Below are 18,906 nucleotides of genomic sequence, written 5' to 3'. Positions count from 1 at the left end.
TAAGTCTAGAATCAGAATTAAAGTTTTACAATAATTTTAAAACGGCTCAATTTGAATGGAAGTTTAAGAGACTGTTGCATTTATGCCATAAATTATTGATTTTTTTTTATATTGTGATTATAAAAATAGAGCCGGTATAATTACTCATAGATTGTATTTATTTATTAAATAATTATAAATTAAAGTAAAATGGAAATAGTTAACTCAAATATTTGTCGAACATGTTTAACAAAACAACAATCGGAAATGCAGTCTATATTTAAAATTATTGATATACTTCAAAAAGGTGCTTCCGTTAATGTAAGTAATATTTTAATTTAAATAGGTTCAAATAAATCCGATTTTGATTATTTTCAAGTTTTAATAAATTTGAAAAAAATTTAATTTTATATTTTTTATATTTCTTTTCCTCTGATTATAACGAATACATGGTTTTAAACGAACTTCAACCTGGTGAGAATGAAGCTCCCAGTTAATATCCGTTCAAAATTATGTTAAAAGAGATAACGATTAGAAAGGATTAAAAATTAAAGTCCAATGAGCTAGTTTGATGTCGAGATAACTTAAGAAAAACTTTATTTAGTTTTCAATTTTTGTAGATTTCCAAAAATGATAATTTACCGAAAAATATATGCGATACATGTTACAAGAAAGCAACAAATGCATATGCATTTTATTGTCAATGTGAGCGATCTGAAGAAATTTTAAAACGTACATTCTCCGATAAATCCGAATTTAGTGTGGTATTTACATCGAACGATCATATTAATCGCACATTCTCAAATAATTACAATTGTTTATATCCAAATCAATGTGAAAGTGAATTCGAATGTGTGGATTCCATTAAAACGATCAATTTATCGGAGGACAGTAATCATAGTGTAAATACAAATCATTCGGATTATAATTTATCAAATAAAATCGATGAGACCCAGGTACAATATAATACAGCATGTTTTGTTGAATCATCTTGTAAATGGAATACAGAATTCGATAATCAACGGTTAAATACATTGGTTTCTTATCCGCATGTTCAATCGCAAGATGTAATTGAAAATATTCCCACTCAAGCGCATTTAGAAGAAGAACAAAATGAAAATAGTAGTACTTCGTTAGTGGATTTATTATCAGTGGGCAGTTGCCCTGAAGAAGAATCTGTTAAGATACCTCGTTTAGAGCCAGAAGAAGTTTTGGATGAAGATATTTTTAAATGCAAAAATTGTGGTAAGTTGTTAATTAAAATCAGAAGAAGACCCGAAATCTGTAGTTCCAATTTAGACTACTAGATGTCAATGTTTGTACATAAAAATGATTTTTTCTAATTTTAGATCAAAAATTCAATACAAAGTGGCGATTATTACTTCATATACGAAATTGTAAGAATGATGTACATTTGTGCCAAACTTGTGGGAAAAAATTTGCATTTCAATCAAATTTAAAACGGCATGTACGGATACACAGCGGCGACAGACCATATATATGTCCATATTGTCCTCATAAGTATGTTAAATTTTCTTAATAGTTAATATTTTTAGAAAATAAGTTTTATTTTATTCTATTTTAGAAGTTTTGCTCAATCGAATCAATTAAAATCACATTTATTAACTCACTCAAAATTAAAGGAACATTTATGTAACATTTGTGGAATTGGTTACGCTCGTGTGGATGCGTTAAATGTTCATATTCGACGTAAACATTCAACTACTTCTCCGAAACGAATATATTCATGTAGTATTTGTAGTAAAAGTTTTAAAGGTATTCTATTTTTAAGGTATTACGAAATTTTAGGGTTTTTTTTGTATGTTTTTAATTTTTCTAGATATTCGAGATTTATCACAGCATAAATTAATACATCGTAATGCCGGAAATTATGTTTGTGACACGTGCGGTAAAGCTTTCAATCGTAAGAATAATTTAAAGGTTCATGTATTAATCCATACCGGAGAAAAACCTTTTCAATGTTCGATTTGTCAAAAATCGTTTCGTCAAAAACATGTAATGGAATCTCATATGCAGATTCACAATGATTATAAAAGTTAATAAAAAATTATCATAAATTTATTGATTAATATAATAAAATTTTTCATTGATACATATATCCTGTAATAATATATCCTTTAACAGAACTCATTGAACTCATTGGAAATATATGCTGTGATACTGGAAAGTTTTCTTACGGTCCCTGGTTTTTTATAAACCTGCGATCAGTTTATATTTTGAAGGTCTTCAGGGACTATTCTGACTGATTCGTACATAAAAATAGCAGCTAATCATATTCAGAAAAATATAGTCCGTTAGATTCATAGATACCGAAAAGATTTTCAATTTTCTAAGATAGGTAAATAAGCAGTGCCGGATTAAGCCATGCTGGGGCGTCTAGGTAATAAATGTAATTCTCTGGAGCCCTTAGGTAATGTGAAAATTAGGCGGCGCCTTGTTTATTTGAGTCGTCGTAAATCACTTTCACGCCTCTTTGTGTGTGTCTATTTTCTCATAATAATTTGAGCCCCCCCTTTTTTACTTTTTTAGTCTTCGTAAATCAACTTTCCCCTTTATTTTCAATTTTTAGTCATCGTAGATCAACTCGGCGCGGGCGGCCCTTCTCATAAAAATTATGTCTTATCCCTGGATGCCCCCGGCTTTTTTTCTAAAGAATTATTTATTTCTTTTTATACTTGGAATTAAAAAATATAATAAATAAATATTAGAATTTTCATTAAATTAAACCATAATTAAGTAAATACTTATGTTTTGAATTTGATATCGAAATTTTTTTAAAGCCCTATGACATATAATGATATAATCGTTATGTTCAGGTAAAACCAGGTAAAACGATTAAACAATTGGTTTTCTTATTATGACTTTCTTTATCCCAAAGAAAAATTTTAATTGATTAAAGTGAACTTAAACAATTTTCCAATGTAAATATGGATATTATCCAACAATTAACCTGTAGAATATGTTTAAAACAAGACGAAAATATCAAGTATGATGTATATTGTTTAATTTCATCTATAAAAATGTGTGCTTCCATACAGGTAATGTAAATAAATATTTAAAATATATAGTAAGATAGACAGGCTCATAGATAAAATAATAATGGGGCTACACAGGCTTTTATACAATCTAGAAGGGGCCAATTATGACACGATTATTCTCTTTAGCTTCTTATCTTGAGAGTGTAAAACAACGAGCGGGTCCAAAAAGTGGCAATTGGGTCAATCAATTGCCTCCTCTAAAAAGTAAGAAAGTTAAGATTTTAATTCAAAACTCGGATCCTTTTCGCGATTGTTCCAGGAATTTCTAAGGTATTCACTAAATCATATACGAGGGATGCTATCCCGGAGCAATTTCTTCTGTAGATACCACAAGAACTTGTCGTTCAAACGCAAATCAATCAGAAATGGGTGATTATGGATCATTTAGTGTAAGTAGGATCCAAAAAAAATTAAATTATTTGACGAATTGATTTGCAATTTTTTGAGATATAAGAATCGCTTCGAAACAAAAGCTTTTGGTATATGATGTTAGACAATATCTTAAAAACTTTTCGAACAAGCGTTTAGTGAATTCGATTTTTGTATTTTATTGGATCAAAATTACTTTATATTGTCTTCGATTTGTATTAAAATCATTTTTTATAGTAATTTTCCCCCAAAAAACGCAAATTCGAATTCACTAAACAATTGATCGAAGAGTGTTTGAGATACCAGCTAAAATCATAAAATTAAAAGTCAAATAAAGTGAATTTTTTTTATCTTGGGTCCTAATTATCCATAGACACGAAATTCTGATTAATTTGCACTTGGAACAACTTCTTCAGTCAATACCTCAATACCTCAAAAACTTAAAACAAGAAACAATTTGAACTCTTAACGATGAACGGTTCTTGAGTTACGTAAAATGAATTCAGTCTATATTTTCCCATGTACCTCCTGATAACATGGAATTTGCGGCCGAAAACATGCGTTTTCCTATTCTTCTAGGAGGAAGGAAATTTCGTGGCATAATTTATCATCTATATGATCATCCCCCATTCAGCACTTAGTCAAAATTAACAAGCGCAAATTTTTGTTTACTAGATTAAACGAAACGATGGTTTACCGTCTGGCTTATGTGATGTTTGTTATAAAAAACTAATAATATCCTTAAAATTTCGTCAATTATGTGAAAAAAGTGATGAAATTTTACGTAAAAATGATATCGAATTTCAAGAAATCAAAAATCAATCTGTAAATAACGAAAAAAATGTTGTAATTGAAAATTTAATAATTAAGTCTGAAGGACGAAGTGAAAAAACAATTGAACCATATGAAGTAAATTATGATTCGGATTCATTTAATGATGAATCGTTTGAAGATCAATCGGAACAGCAACAGATTGAACAAGACCCATTTTTAAAGTGTAAATATTGTGATTTAAAATTTGAGAATTTAGACGAACGAAAAATTCATCAAGTTAACGAACATACCCATGAAAAAGAAGCATTCTTAAAGTGTCGATATTGTTCGTTGAAATTTTTTACATTGGACGATCGTAAAGCACATTATGCGGAACTTACCGAAGAACAACGACAATCGTTAAAATGTTCGTATTGTTTTATGCAATTCTGTAACGAGAATGATAAAGTTTCACATCAAGCACAAGAGCATGGTAATGAGGACGATAAGAAATTTGTATGTAATGCATGTGGGAAAGAACATCCGACTCGTAAACAGTTGATTCGACATCAATATAATCATAAATGTGTTTATTGTCCGATGTCATTTTGTATGGAAAAAGATCGCATAGCTCATCAAGATGCCGCCCACAGCAATGAAGAGGATAAAAAATTTAAATGCACTACATGTGGTAAGTTTTCTTTTATAAAATATTTTATAATCTAGTAGCTTGATACCCATTCGCTTCGCTGTGCTTAAAAGTAAAGACTACCGCTTTATAGCCTTCACCTCCCTTGCTCTCACTTATCTCGATTCCATAGCAATTTCTTTTTTTAATGTAAAATAGTCATGATAATTCATTCGAAAACCCTTAATTTAGATAATAAATTGTTTACTGTTACAGGTAAAGAATATTCCACGCGAAGACAGTTAAGTAGACATCAATACCATCATAGACAACCAAAAGGTGATTATTTATGCCCTACGTGCGGGAAAAAATTCCAAACACAATTATATCTGAATGTACATATTCGTCTACATACCGGAAAATTACCATATAAATGTCCGCATTGTCCAAATAGGTAAATAAAATTTTGACTGGACTATTCGGTCACACGCTAAATATATAATTAACTATTTTAGAAGTTTTAATGAACGTAGTCAAATGAAATCTCATTTAGTTACACACAGTGGAGAAAAACCATTTTTATGTAATATTTGTGGACTAAGTTATGGAAGAGCACGAGCGTTAACACTCCATAAACAACGGAAACATCCTGAACCAAATGCAATACAAAAGAGTTACGAATGTGATATTTGTCATAAAGAATTTAAAGGTAAATTTAAAATACGAATTAAGATTCGGAAATTTTTTGTTGTAATAATAATTTGTATACCCTTTATTTCGAATCTGCAATCAGAGTTACGTAACGATAATAGTCCACACTAGTAACAGTGACTTTTTTAATAATTGGATGATTCCTCTTAACGATTCATCGAAAAAGTTTTGATGTCTTTTACATACATACAAGACAGCTTGACTTGTCTTATTCTCTCTTTTGAGAGAAGAATTAAAAACAAAAGGTCACCTTACAAGGATAAAAAATAAAAGGCTTAAAGAAAGTGCTTAGAAAATTTGATTATATTTTTTTTTATAAATTAATCTTTTATGAATTATAAAAATAGAATTAAAAAATAACAAAATTGATTATAAAAATAATTATTGTCTAATATTACTAACTATTCTATAATTGATCAAAAAGTAAAAACTTGTTAACCCCATTTGGTAGTAATAGACTTCTTACTATCTTTAAATAATTTTTACCAAACGTATTTCGACAAGATATTCTGCATAATTGTTTTAAGTTTAATGGATTCGTTTCTGCATACGTAATAAATGATTGTACATCAGGATCAAATTTTTCACGATCACTTTGTGGTATATTAGTAAGGTTTAATCCAGCGTTATATAACAATTCAAGAATTGGAATATCATTCTCTTTAGTGCAATATGTTTTTATTTTTGGATCTAAATTAACATCAGCCCCATGAAGTATTAATAATTTTATATGTTCATCGTCTTTTTCGCGGACAACAATTGATAATGGTGTAAACCCGTTACAAGTTTTAACATTGATTTCAGCATCGTTTTCCAATAATAATTCAATTATCTCTACGGAATCTTCATTATCAATATAGAAATAAGAGTTGATCTCGTACAAAGAGAGAATTGACAAATAAAAAGGAGTACATCCTCGACAATTAGTAATGTTAACGTCAACATTTTTCGAGAATAAATATTCAATGATTTTTAATTTTTTATCATCATTATCAGGAATATTTGCTGCATGATGTAATGGACTCCATGAATTATTATCAAAGATATCAATATCCGCTTTGCATTTATCAATTAAAAACTTTAATATGTCTAAATTCGAATTTTGTATTGCATGCATTATAGGTGTTATACCGTGTCTACACATTTTAATATTAACATCGGCCCCATTGTTAATTAACACTTGAACACACTCAAATTTTTCTTTCTCGATTGCCACAAACAAAGGAGTTTGATTTGATTCGTCTTTATGATTGACATCGGCACCACTCTCAATAAGAAATTTTACATTATCGTCATTACCAAGTATTGCATAAAATAATGGTGTACGTCCATCATAGTCTAACGCATTTATATCTTCCGGTTTCATATATTTTTTTAAATCAGTTACAGTACGATATTCAGCTAAATTATGAATAAATACCTTACTTTCGCAATTTTTGCCAAGTAAATAATTTGCTATATCCATATGACCTAAACGTACGGCTAAACGTAGTGGTGAGCCATAAGAACGCATAGTTTCTGGATAATAATAACATGCATCAAGATCAACCCCACTTTCTATAAACATTTTTAAAATTTCCAATTTTTCAGCTTCAATCGCCATAAGAATCGGTAGACCTAAATTTCCTACCCTATCAATATATGCCCCGCTTTCTATTAATATTTTTACTATTTCAAAATGGCTTCTATCAACTGCGTAGTGAATAGGCAAATCACCCAATTGCCCGTGATCGTAAACATTTACATCAATGCCATCAACACTCAGTAAATATTTAATTACATTTATATTACCAACGATAGCGGCCCAATGCAAAGCAGTTCTTCCAAACAATACATCTGGTTCGTTTACTTCAATCCCGTGTTCAATTAAAATTTGAATAGTATCCAAAAGCCCATTAAATACACACCAATGTAGAATATCATAGTTTGTAATTGCAACCCCTGCTTCTACTAACAAATATTCCAAAATATTCGCATGACCACAAGTAGCAGCCCATATCAAAGGTGTTCGTGTGTATTCTTTATCTCCATCTTCTTCATTAACATCACACCCACTTTCTATTAATAATTTAACAATATTTAAATTACCACAAGCTGCTGCCCAGCATAAAGCATTTTCTTTACTAGCGCCTTTATCTAGAAGAAGTTGTATAACTTCTAAATGACAATGTGCTACTGCCCAATGTAGTGGTGTGCTTTCATCTTTATCCAGGGGATCTAATTGAGCACCTTTTTCAATTAATAATTCAACAACATCTTTATTTCCAAACGAAGCAGCTGTATGTAGCGGCGTATTTTCATGCCCTCCCTTCTCTTCAATGTCAGCTCCACTGTCAAGCAATCGTTCAACAATACTTTTGGAACAAAAGGCAACAGCCCAGTGCAAAGTACCTGGTAACGATACTAATTCATCGAAATATTTATTAATAACACCATCTGGTCCTTTTAAATTACTCAGCATCAGGTACATTTCTCTTTGGCCACTTTCTAAATTTAAAGCATGATTATTCTGTAATAAAAATTTTACAGCTTCATCATGCCCACAAAAAGTGGCTAAGAATAATGGATTACAGTTAAATGTGTCCAAACGATTCTGTGTCATTGATTCTGAATCAAAACTTAAAGATTTGATTGCTTCTAAACTCCCATTAACTGCGGCCCAGTGCATTGGGCTTCGACCATAAGAATCAAAACATGAAGATAAGGCACCTTTTTCTAATAGTAATTTAGCAGTTGTATCATGATTACTACCAATCGCTAAATGTAATGGTCGTATTGCATTTTTATCAGTTGCATTGACATTAAAATATCCAGTCTCTAATAACGCTCGAATTACATCATTATGGCCACAATGTGATGCTAAATGAAGCGGTGTGATTCCTTGTTTATCAGTGATTTCACCACTCTTTCCCATTGGTGCCAGGATGTTAATTATTTCAATGTGTCCTTTTAATGCTGCCAAATGAATTGGTTGTATACCATTCGAATCCTGTATTTGAACATCAGCATTTCTTTCAATCAAAACTTTCACCAATTCAATATTATTGTTGTACACAGCCCAATGTAAAGCAGTTGATAAATTTTTATCTTGACAATTAACATCGGCTCCTAAGCTTATTAAATATTCGGCAACTTGAGTATGATTTTGAGCGCATGCATAATGTAATGGTGTACATCCTTCCCAGTTTATTTCGTTAATTAATTTTTCAACTAATGATATTTTAGTAATTTCATCAATCCGCCCTTCGTGTGATAAAATATGCAAAATGTCGCTTTGGAGAAACTTCATATTACCATCCATTATTTCTGGAAAAAATATTTTCCTTATTTTTGTATTTATAAACTGTTGTTGTATTTGTATTTATAAACCGACAAATATCGTAAAATTTAAATTAATGTTTTAGAATCAATTAACTGTGCAATTTCTTTTTTTTAATATTACAGATAAAGATGGTGTTCGAAGTCATAAAAGAATACATAATCCAAACAAATTTGAATGTAAAGTATGTGGAAAAAGTTTTAATCGATCTGGAACACTTCGAGTTCATGAAAGAATTCATACTGGAGAACGGCCTTTTTCTTGTACATATTGTTCGTTATCATTTATACAAAAACATGTTCTGCAGACACATTTACGAACACATGAAGGAAAAATACTTGAATATTCAACATAGATTTATTTTGTTTTGTACAGTATAGTAATATTTTATTTAAATATATGTTTTATTTTTTTATAACAAGTGAAATTTACAAAATTAAAAAACCCCCGACAAATTTTTGGGGTACGAAATCCTAAACTTGCACTTGAAACATACCTAAGAAAGTAAGAACACTCTCAGTACCAAAAAAACGCTGCAGTACCAAAGAGTTAAGACATAAAAAAGTGATTGACCCAAGAAAGTCAAAATTAACTTAGATGTCGTGAAAGATGGCAGAATCAAAGACTGTGATGAGTATGCCGAAAAGCACAAGAATTATTAGCAGGGTTGCTAATATTCCTGCTTTTCATGGGAGAAAACGAGATGCGTTTTCCGCGTCTATATAGAAATAGAAGGATAACAATTCTATAGTTCATCGAATAATAAATATTTCTTAAGAGTAATTGGTAACAAGAGACATTTTATTATATTGAAATAATTTTTGCCAAATGTATTTCGACAAGTAATTCTACACAATTGTTTTAAGCTTAATGGATTCGTTTCTGCATACGTAATAAATGATTCTACATCAGAATCAAAAATTGCACGGTCATTTTGAGCTATATTAGTAAGGTTCAATCCAGCGTTATATAACAATCGAAGAATTGGAATATCATTCTTTTTAGTGCAACATGTTTTAATTTTTGGATCTAAATTAACATCAGCCCCATGAAGTATTAATAACTTCACGTATGCAATGTTTCCTTCGCTGACAGGTAATGAAAGCGTTGTACGCCCCTGACAAGTTTTTATGTTAATTTCGGCGCCATTGTTCAATAATAATAGAATTATATCTGAAGAAAATTCGTCACTATTCAAAACAAAATGTCCAAAATCAGGCAACACTGAATACATTGCTAAATATAAAGCAGTGCTTCCTTGACAGTCTCTAGCGTTTACATCAACGTTTCTCGATAATAAGTATTCAATGATTTTTAATTTTTTGGCATCATTATCAGGAATGTTCGCTGCATGATGTAATGGACTCCATAAATTGTCAGAGACGATATTAATATCTGCATTATATTTATCAATTAAAAGTTTTAATATGTCTAGATTAGATGTTTCTATAGCTAGCATTATGGGATGTTCAGGCATTTTAGTATTAATATCAGCCCCGTTTTCAATTAACACTTGAACACACTCTAATTTTCCATTCTCAATAGCCACATACAAAGGAGTTCGATCTTGTTCATCTTTATGATTGACATCGGCGCCATTTTCGATGAAAAATTTTACATTATCGTCATTGCCAAGTATCGCATAAAATAATGGCGTCCGTTCATAATTCTCTAACGCATTTACATCCTCTGGTTTCATATATTTTAATATATCAGTTACAGTACGATATTCAGCTAAATTATGAATGAAATCTTGTTTTTCAGTACATTTTTCAAATAAATATTCCACTATATCCATATAACCAAATTGAACGGCTAAATTCAATGGCAAATCAACGAAACAGATAGTTAAATCAGCACCACCCTCAACTAAAATTTTAACAGTTTCTAAATTTCCAGCTTCAACGGCCATATGTAATGGTATACCTAAATCGGCACACTCGTCAATATCTGCTCCGTGTTCGATTAACATTTTAATTATTTCATTATGATTATGGAGGACCGCATAGTGAAGAGGTGAATTGCGTTTAAAAGATGATCCACTAACGCGAATTCCATCAACATTTAGTAAAAACTTTGTTATATCTACGTTACCAGCGATGGCTGCCCAATGTAAAGCGGTCCATTTATAACATAAATCTAGTTCATTCACATCAATTCCACGTTCTATTAACATTTTAAGAGAATCCAAAAGTCCATTAGATGCACACCAATGTAGAACATCATAATTTGTAATTTCAGCTCCAACTTCATTCAATAAATATTCAAAAATTTCAGGATGACCGCAAGTAGCAGCCCAAATCAACGGCGTTCGTGTGTATTCTTCATCTCCATCTTCTTCATTAACATCACAATCATTTTCTATTAATAATTTGACAATATTTAGATTACCACAAGCTGCTGCCCAGCATAAAGCATTTTCTTCACTAGCGCCTTTATCTAGAAGAAGTTGTATAACTTCTAAATGACAATGTGCTACTGCCCAATGTAGTGGTGTGCTTTCATCTTTATCCAGGGGATCTAATTGAGCTCCTCTATCAATTAATAATTCAACCACATCTTGATTTCCAAACGAAGCAGCTGTATGTAGCGACGTATTTTCATGCGCTCCCTTCTCTTCAATGTCAGCACCACTGTCAAGCAATCGTTCAACAATAGTTTTGGAACAAAAAGCAGCAGCCCAATGCAAAGTATTTGGTAATGAATAAGTATTTTCTAATTCATCGAAATATTTATTAATAACACCATCTGGTCCTTCTAAATTAGTCAACATCAGATACATTTCTCTTTGACCACTCTCCAAATTTAAAGCATGATTATTCTGTAATAAAATATTTACAGCTTTATCATGTCCATAAAAAGTGGCTAAAAATAGTGGATTACATTTAAATGTGTCCAAACGATTCTGTGTCATTGATTCTGAATCAAAACTTAAAGATTTGATTGCTTCTAAATTCCCATTAACTGCGGCCCAGTGCATTGGGCTTCGACCATAAGAATCAAAACATGAAGATAAAGCACCTTTTTCTAATAGTAATTTAGCAGTTGTATCATGATTACTACCAATCGCTAAATGTAATGGTCGTATTGCATTTTTATCAGTTGCATTCACATTAAAATAGCCAGTCTCTAATAACGCTCGAATTACATCATTATGGCCACAATGTGATGCTAAATGAAGTGGAGTGATACCTTGTTTATCAGTGATTTCATCACTCTTTCCCATTGGTGTCAGGATGTTAATTATTTCAATGTGTCCTTTTAATGCTGCCAAATGAATTGGTTGTATACCATTCGAATCCTGTATTTGAACATCAGCATTTCTTTCAATCAAAACTTTCACCAATTCAATATTATTGTTGTACACAGCCCAATGTAAAGCAGTTGATAAATTTTGATCTTGACAATTAACGTCGGCTCCTAAGTTTATTAAATATTTAACAACTTGAGTATGATTTTGTGCGCAAGCTAAATGCAAGGGTGTGCAACCCTTGGCATCTTTCTCGTTAATATATTTTTCAATATTTGTTAGTTTTGTAATATGATCCATTAGACCATGATAAGATAAGTAATGTAATTCATAATTATCTGAGCCTATCAACTTATGTTCCATTTTTTTCTGTAAAAATTTGCACCAATTCTAGTTTTTATTTCGTACTTATTACTCAAATGTTTCGAATTTTAGTAAAATTATTTTACGAATACAACCTAACTTATTTGTGACATCATACAGATTACAGATATCAAAAATAAATTATCATTTATAATATTTAAAAAAACGGGAATAATTATGAACGTTTTGCTAAAGCGATAATCATTCAATCACCATTATTATTTTCTAAACTTTCCAGTTTCGAGTGAAATATTAAATGTTGTTGAATAACCTCAAAATATGAATCAATATAAGAGCTATGTAGAATAATAGCTCGTAAAAAATATAATCAATTGAAACAAATTCCTTTAATTAGAACAGATTAGTTAACAAAAGCATACCTACCTCAAATTTAACGAAATATTTGTTTTCTAAATCTTTAGTAGATCAATAATAATCAAACTTTGGAATTTAACTTAGAGGAAATGGATAAGTAGATATTAACGGGTTTTTCCAAAAAATTAAAATGCATTTTTATTACCTTATTTATAAAATTTTAATTGTAAAAAAAAATAGTATGTAAGCATTTGGATGAAATTGGAATATTAATTTACAATATTTTCCATGCAGTAGTCGAGAAAAATTAAGTAATTAAAGAATTCATTATTCTTTCTTCAAATACTTTTTCCATCAGGGCCTGCCTTAAATTTTATCAATAAGTAAATATTTCGTATTAATACCCGCGAGGCTTGAGCCTGGGGCGGCAACATATAAAGGGCGTTCAAATCTAAAAAGCTAATAAAATTGACGCCTACACAATTATTAAGTCCATACAATATTTAAGTATTTACGTAAAAATTTTTGATTTTGACTTCGTTAAAATCGTTATCAAAATCCTATTTTGTAGTTGGATCATTTTAATTTATTATAGCTAATAGCTCGTTTTGTAGTTAACCAATCAAAAAAAAAACTTAAAAAATGGATCAAAATTATTAAAGCAACCTGGAACTAAGTCCAATCTTATGTCAGAACATGAGGTTCCCAATCAAACTCAGCAACTTTTGTTAAAGTTATTTTTTGATTAGTTAAATACAAATAAACGAGCTATTATCCATAGTAGATTAAAATGGTTTACCCTGTATATATATCGTTACAAAAAGGCGGCTTATCAGCCCGAGCCTAGGTTATCATCACCATCAAATCCGCTGGAGTTTGCTTTACAATAATCTTTTAAAAATTCGACTATATCTAAGTTAGCCTTTTGTTTAGCTAGCATTAGAGGTGTTATATCGTTTATTTTATCATTTACATTTGCGCCATTGTTAACCAAAATGCGTACACAGTCAAGATTTTCATAGTCAATAGCTAAATATAAAGGAGTTTTGTTCTCATTGTCTCGATGATTGACATCAGCACCATTTTCGATGAGGAATTTCACATTACTGACATTATGAAGTGCATAAAATAATGGAGTTTGTTTATTATACAAATCTAATGCATGAACCTCACCTGGTTTCATATACTTCAATAAATCATTGACGGTACCCATCTTAGCCAAACTATGTATAAACTCTCTTCTGTCGGCACCTTTTTCAAGTAAATAGTCTATCATGTGGAAATGACCGTTTGACACAGCTACAGCTAGTGGTGAACTATCTTCAGGGTTTAAATTAACACCACTATCTATTAAAATTTCTAAAGTTTTAAGATTACCATTTTCAGCTGCTATTAATACTGGTATACCCATGTAACCATCCTCATTATTAATATCTGCCCCATGTTCAATTAACATTTTCATTACTTCGTGATGGTTTCCGTTGACCGCATACTTGATGGGTAAATCGCAGTTGTCTTCTTCTGCATTTACATCAATACCCTGAACACTCAATAAATATTTGATTACTTCTACGTTACCAACGATAGCTGCACAATGTAAAGGGGTTCGACTGAAACATAAATCTAATTCATTAACGTCCACACCTCGCTCGACGAGCATTTTAATTGTATCCACAAGTCCATTGGTCGCACACCAATGTATTATATCAAAATTGATGATAGTATTTATAATTTCGGCACCATTTTCTATCAAATATTCAATGATCTCAGCCTGACCACAAATTGCTGCCCACATTAATGGTGTATGTGAATATGCAGTATCGTTATCTGATTCATTAACATCGCATCCATTTTCAACTAATAATTTAACAATATTTAAATTGCGACCTGATGCAGCCCAACTTAAAGCATATCTTTTATTGGCGCCTTTATCTAAAAGAAGTTGGATAATTTCTAAATGACAATGTGATACTGCCCAATGTAGTGGTGTGCTTTCATATTTATCCAGGGGATCTATTTGAGCACCTCTATCAATTAATAATTCAACAACTTCTTTATTTCCAAACGAAGCAGCTGTATGTAGCGACGTATTTTCATGCGCTCCCTTCTCTTCAATGTCAGCTCCACTGTCAAGTAATCGTTCAACAATACTTTTGGAACAAAAGGCAACAGCCCAGTGCAAAGTACCTGGTAACGATGCTAATTCATCGAAATATTTATTAATAACACCATCTGGTCCTTCTAAATTAGTCAACATCAGATACATTTCTTTTTGGCCACTTTCTAAATTTAAAGCATGATTATTCTGTAATAAAATATTTACAGCTTCATCATGCCCATAAGTAGTGGCTAAAAATAATGGATTATATTTAAATTTGTCCATTGCATCTAAAGCTTGAGCTGCATCTATATTTGATTTCAAAGTCAAACTTTTTATAGCTTCAATATTACCATTTAAGGAGGCCCAATGAATTGGTAAACGATCATAATAATCAAAGTATGAAGTCGATGCACCTTTTTGTAGAAGCAATTCAACAGATTTAATATGATTACTTCCAGTAGCTAAATGTAAAGCCTGAATTGAATTTTTGTCAGTTACATTAACATCAAAAGAGGCAGTCTCTAATAATGCCCGAATTACATCATCATGGCCACAATGTGATGCTAAATGAAGTGGAGTGATTCCTAATTTATCAGTGATTTCGCCTCCCGTTGCCAATGATATCAGGATGTTAAATATTTCAATGTGTCCTTTTAATGCTGCCAAATGAATTGATTGTATACCATTTGAATCCTGTATTTTAACATCAGCGTTTCTTTCAATCAATAATTTCACCAACTCAATATTATTGTTGTACACAGCCCAATGTAAAGCAGTTGATAAATTTTTATCTTGACAATTAACATCGGCTCCTAAGTTTATTAAATATTTAGCAACTTGAGTATGATTTTGAGCGCATGCATAATGTAATGGTGTGCAACCCTTGACATCTTTCTCGTTAATATATTTTTTAGTAGTTGTTAATTTAGTAATATGATCCATTAGACCATGATAAGATAAGTAATGTAATTCATATTTGTCTGCTGCGAACGACTTATAATCCATTCTGTAATCGTTTGTGATCGAAATTCGAGCTATTGTGTCTGTGAAGTAAATTTAAAATATGTTATGTATTTTTTCTGTAACAATGCATGGGTCTCTTTTAGATAACGTCCGTTTCATTGGATTCGCGTTGTATGAGCGAAGTATTTTCTGAAAACGACCAATGACACAAATATTCTACTAGACGAGGGATGGTGAACCAATACCATCGATTACAAAGTTCTCTATGAAGTATTATTACCATGAACGAATTTTGAGTTGATAGCATTTAGTATTATCATTTTCGCAATAAATACTAATGACAAATTTGTAGGAGAAGGGTGCCAAGTCGAAAAAAGGGAATATGCAAATTTTTATGAGAAGGGCTGCACAGAAGCAAGCGCCAAGTTGATTTATGAATACTAAAAAACAGACACTTCTATGGTCTCATGTGTGCCATTTTCATATTAAAGTTCGCCATCCTTTGTACTAGATCATTCTCGCCTACTCCGTCTTATTTCTTAAAGGGGTTGATTTATTTGGGTTGACTTCTTTTAACTAGCTTTCTCAACCCGCCTTATCTCAATGATTTTTTTCGATCCCGAAAATAATTTTGGTCAAAATCCATAAAAATTTGCAAAAAATTGTGGAAAGAGGGGATGTGATTTAGAATTCCGAAAAAGATTCTTTCAGAAATGAGAATTTCTCAATAACAGATACACATTGATTTAATCTCATCAAAATAATCATTATTTTATCTTTAGAAACGATGCCTCATGCTTTCAAAATTTGCGAGTTAAATGTCAAAACAATTTACGACGTTTAACCTTAAAATATAAATAAGAATGCAAGTTCCGTATAAATCGTTAAAAGATAAATAAACGAAATAAATATTTGAAATAATTGTGATACTTCGAAAATGTTGAAAACATTAAGAACGTTTAAGTTAATTCAAGGAGTACGTACCTTACATTCAACAAAAACTATATTTTGTAAAACGGCAGAAAATGAAGAACCAAAATATACACACTTTGGATTTGAAACTGTTGAGGAAAAAGAAAAAGTAAAAAAAGGTGAGATCGGTTTTCCCAAAAATATTAATAAAGTTTTTCTTTTTGAAATTGTATCATTCAAATTTTGTAGTTTATAATGTATTTGAAACGGTTGCCGAAAAATACGATGTTATGAACGATGCAATGTCTTTAGGAATTCATAGAATTTGGAAAGATATATTTATTGAACGATTAGGACCATGCCACGGAACAAAATTGTTGGATGTCGCCGGTGGAACAGGTTTGTGATTGAATTTAATAATTACCAAATTTACCTGTCGATTAAATATTCGAATTGTTCTTAGGTGATATTGCATTTCGTTTTTTGAAATATTTACAAAATTTGGAATCGGATATAAATAGCGAACAAAGTCATGTAACCGTATTTGATATTAATCAGGCAATGTTAGATGTAGGACAAGCGAGAGCGGAAAAACTTAATTTAGTAAAAAATGGAAATATTAGTTGGATGTGTGGAAATGCTGAAGAATTAACTGAAATTAAAGATAATTCTTATAATGCTTATACGATAGCATTTGGAATTCGTAATGTTACAAATATAGACAAGGTATGTTAAACGTAAATTAGACTATTATATAACATAACTAGCTTTTGCCCACGACTTCGCTCGTGATAATGATTCATTTCAATGTATTCCATAAATGATTCATTTAATGAATCGTTGATTCATTTAGAAAACCAATTTTAAAGATTTAGACAACAGACTTTACTTACATCCTCTTGGAAAATAACATTCGTCCATGGAGTTCGCTGTGCTTCTTTAAAGAATGAAATTAATTAGTGATACAGTATACTTTTCTCTCAATCGCTTGTGATAATGATTCATTTAGTGAATCAGTGATTCATTTAGAGATCCAATCTTTACTTAACTTATCCCCTCTATATACTGCAACATACACAATGTCAACTTTGAAGACCCAAATGCTACCCTTCAACCCGCTTGTCTTCGCTTAGTTCGCCCCCTTAAGGTCAGCTTTACTTACATCCCGTTGGAAACTAAGGCGGCATTCTTTATTAAATTATTTTTGCCCTGATACCAAATTTGATTGGTTAACAGATCGTTGTACATTTCTTGATACCAAATGAACAGGTGTAACTACATCGATCTGTTAACAGTAGTTTTTGAGTTTATCCTTCACAAACAAAAATCAAATCATTCCTCTTTATAATGTGAGTGTAGATAAATACGTGTATAAAAAAGTTTAAATATTTGATTTTTTTTTCAGGTTTTAAGCGAGGCGTATCGTGTTTTAACACCCGGCGGACGATTTATGTGTTTAGAATTCAGTCATTTGAATAATGAAATATTACAAAAGTATGATTTAATATTAGGAAGCTTTTATACTCGTCCTGTTAAAATAAAATTTATCCGATAGGATTTTTCAGGATTACAAACAGATAATTTTAAAAGCATAAGAGAACTAATCTTAATTTTAATAGGTTTCAATATACATATTCAGAGTAATTTAACTATTGTTCATGTTAGTGAATATGAGTTTTGTCGATTATTTTAACGGGACGAACGTTCAAATTCTTATTTAAAAAAATATTTAAAATTTTTAATATTTTACAGACTTTATGATCAATACTCATTTCAAGTAATACCAGTATTAGGTCAATTAATAGCAGGTCAATGGAAACCATATCAATACTTAGTCGAAAGTATTCGAAAATTTCCAAATCAAGTATGCAAATTTTACAAAACAATATTGTAATATCAAATAATAATAATGCTGGCAATTTGTTTTTAGGAGGATTTCAAATTAATGATAGAAGATGCTGGTTTTCGAAATGTAACTTATGAAAATTTAACGAGCGGTGTTGTTGCAATACATTCAGGATTTAAATTATAATTATGTAATTTTTCTGAATTCTTTGTATATAATTTATTTACAGAAAAATGTCCTCAAAGTATCTACGTAATTAAAATGTGTTATTTATTCAAAATTTAAACGTAAGAATTTTTATTTAATTCGATTTTTCATTTTTATTTAAAAGGTTTTTC

General features: G+C 30.7%; 4 protein-coding genes across 4 annotated transcripts; 3 read left to right on the top strand and 1 right to left on the bottom strand.

Moving 5' to 3' along the window:
- Window positions 1–176: 176 nt before the first annotated feature.
- LOC123300454 (zinc finger and BTB domain-containing protein 17-like) lies at window positions 177–2,040 on the top strand. Its single transcript, XM_044883030.1, has 5 exons — window positions 177–300; window positions 600–1,224; window positions 1,329–1,500; window positions 1,565–1,755; window positions 1,820–2,040. The coding sequence occupies exons 1-5, from the start codon at window positions 190–192 to the stop codon at window positions 2,038–2,040; spliced, it is 1,320 nt and encodes a 439-aa protein (XP_044738965.1). The 5' UTR covers window positions 177–189.
- Window positions 2,041–3,403: 1,363 nt separating this feature from the next.
- On the top strand, window positions 3,404–5,610 carry LOC123300453 (zinc finger protein OZF-like). Its single transcript, XM_044883029.1, has 5 exons — window positions 3,404–3,427; window positions 4,278–4,851; window positions 5,065–5,242; window positions 5,304–5,497; window positions 5,582–5,610. Exons 1-5 carry the CDS (start codon window positions 3,404–3,406, stop codon window positions 5,608–5,610), a joined length of 999 nt encoding a protein of 332 aa, XP_044738964.1.
- A 295-nt stretch (window positions 5,611–5,905) lies between these two features.
- LOC123300452 lies at window positions 5,906–15,242 on the bottom strand. Its single transcript, XM_044883027.1, has 3 exons — window positions 13,590–15,242; window positions 9,568–12,412; window positions 5,906–8,822 (listed from the first exon to the last, which is right to left on the bottom strand). Exons 1-3 carry the CDS (start codon window positions 15,127–15,129, stop codon window positions 5,906–5,908), a joined length of 7,302 nt encoding a protein of 2,433 aa, XP_044738962.1. The 5' UTR covers window positions 15,130–15,242.
- Window positions 15,243–16,650: 1,408 nt separating this feature from the next.
- Window positions 16,651–18,854, top strand: LOC123299580 (2-methoxy-6-polyprenyl-1,4-benzoquinol methylase, mitochondrial). Its single transcript, XM_044881828.1, has 6 exons — window positions 16,651–16,901; window positions 16,972–17,121; window positions 17,186–17,448; window positions 18,128–18,216; window positions 18,475–18,586; window positions 18,653–18,854. The coding sequence occupies exons 1-6, from the start codon at window positions 16,748–16,750 to the stop codon at window positions 18,752–18,754; spliced, it is 870 nt and encodes a 289-aa protein (XP_044737763.1). The 5' UTR covers window positions 16,651–16,747; the 3' UTR covers window positions 18,755–18,854.
- The last annotated feature ends 52 nt before the right edge of the window (window positions 18,855–18,906 follow it).

The sequence above is a fragment of the Chrysoperla carnea genome, chromosome 5, assembly GCF_905475395.1.
Source record: "Chrysoperla carnea chromosome 5, inChrCarn1.1, whole genome shotgun sequence".
Lineage (NCBI taxonomy): Eukaryota > Metazoa > Arthropoda > Insecta > Neuroptera > Chrysopidae > Chrysoperla > Chrysoperla carnea.
Note: the sequence above shows the minus strand (reverse complement) of the source record. Positions and strands in the feature narration are given on the sequence as shown.

What these genes read in the sequence shown, in the direction of transcription:
- LOC123300452 (XM_044883027.1), bottom strand. Translation starts at nt 15,129, where the DNA reads ATGGACAAATTTAAATATAATCCATTATTTTTAGCCACTACTTATGGG. An exon ending in TGATGGTGATGATAACCTAG is followed by an intron (nt 12,413 to 13,589) that starts GCTCGGGCTGAT and finishes ATAAGTTGATAG; the next exon opens with GCTCAGATAATTATGAATTA. An exon ending in TATTTATTATTCGATGAACT is followed by an intron (nt 8,823 to 9,567) that starts ATAGAATTGTTA and finishes TACAAAAATAAG; the next exon opens with GAAAATATTTTTTCCAGAAA.
- LOC123300454 (XM_044883030.1), top strand. Translation starts at nt 190, where the DNA reads ATGGAAATAGTTAACTCAAATATTTGTCGAACATGTTTAACAAAACAA. An exon ending in AAAAAGGTGCTTCCGTTAAT is followed by an intron (nt 301 to 599) that starts GTAAGTAATATT and finishes CAATTTTTGTAG; the next exon opens with ATTTCCAAAAATGATAATTT. An exon ending in TTGTAGTAAAAGTTTTAAAG is followed by an intron (nt 1,756 to 1,819) that starts GTATTCTATTTT and finishes TAATTTTTCTAG; the next exon opens with ATATTCGAGATTTATCACAG.
- LOC123300453 (XM_044883029.1), top strand. Translation starts at nt 3,404, where the DNA reads ATGGGTGATTATGGATCATTTAGT. An exon ending in GTGATTATGGATCATTTAGT is followed by an intron (nt 3,428 to 4,277) that starts GTAAGTAGGATC and finishes TTAATAATTAAG; the next exon opens with TCTGAAGGACGAAGTGAAAA. An exon ending in TTGTCATAAAGAATTTAAAG is followed by an intron (nt 5,498 to 5,581) that starts GTAAATTTAAAA and finishes ATCTGCAATCAG; the next exon opens with AGTTACGTAACGATAATAGT.
- LOC123299580 (XM_044881828.1), top strand. Translation starts at nt 16,748, where the DNA reads ATGTTGAAAACATTAAGAACGTTTAAGTTAATTCAAGGAGTACGTACC. An exon ending in GGATGTCGCCGGTGGAACAG is followed by an intron (nt 17,122 to 17,185) that starts GTTTGTGATTGA and finishes AATTGTTCTTAG; the next exon opens with GTGATATTGCATTTCGTTTT. An exon ending in ATGTTACAAATATAGACAAG is followed by an intron (nt 17,449 to 18,127) that starts GTATGTTAAACG and finishes TTTTTTTTTCAG; the next exon opens with GTTTTAAGCGAGGCGTATCG.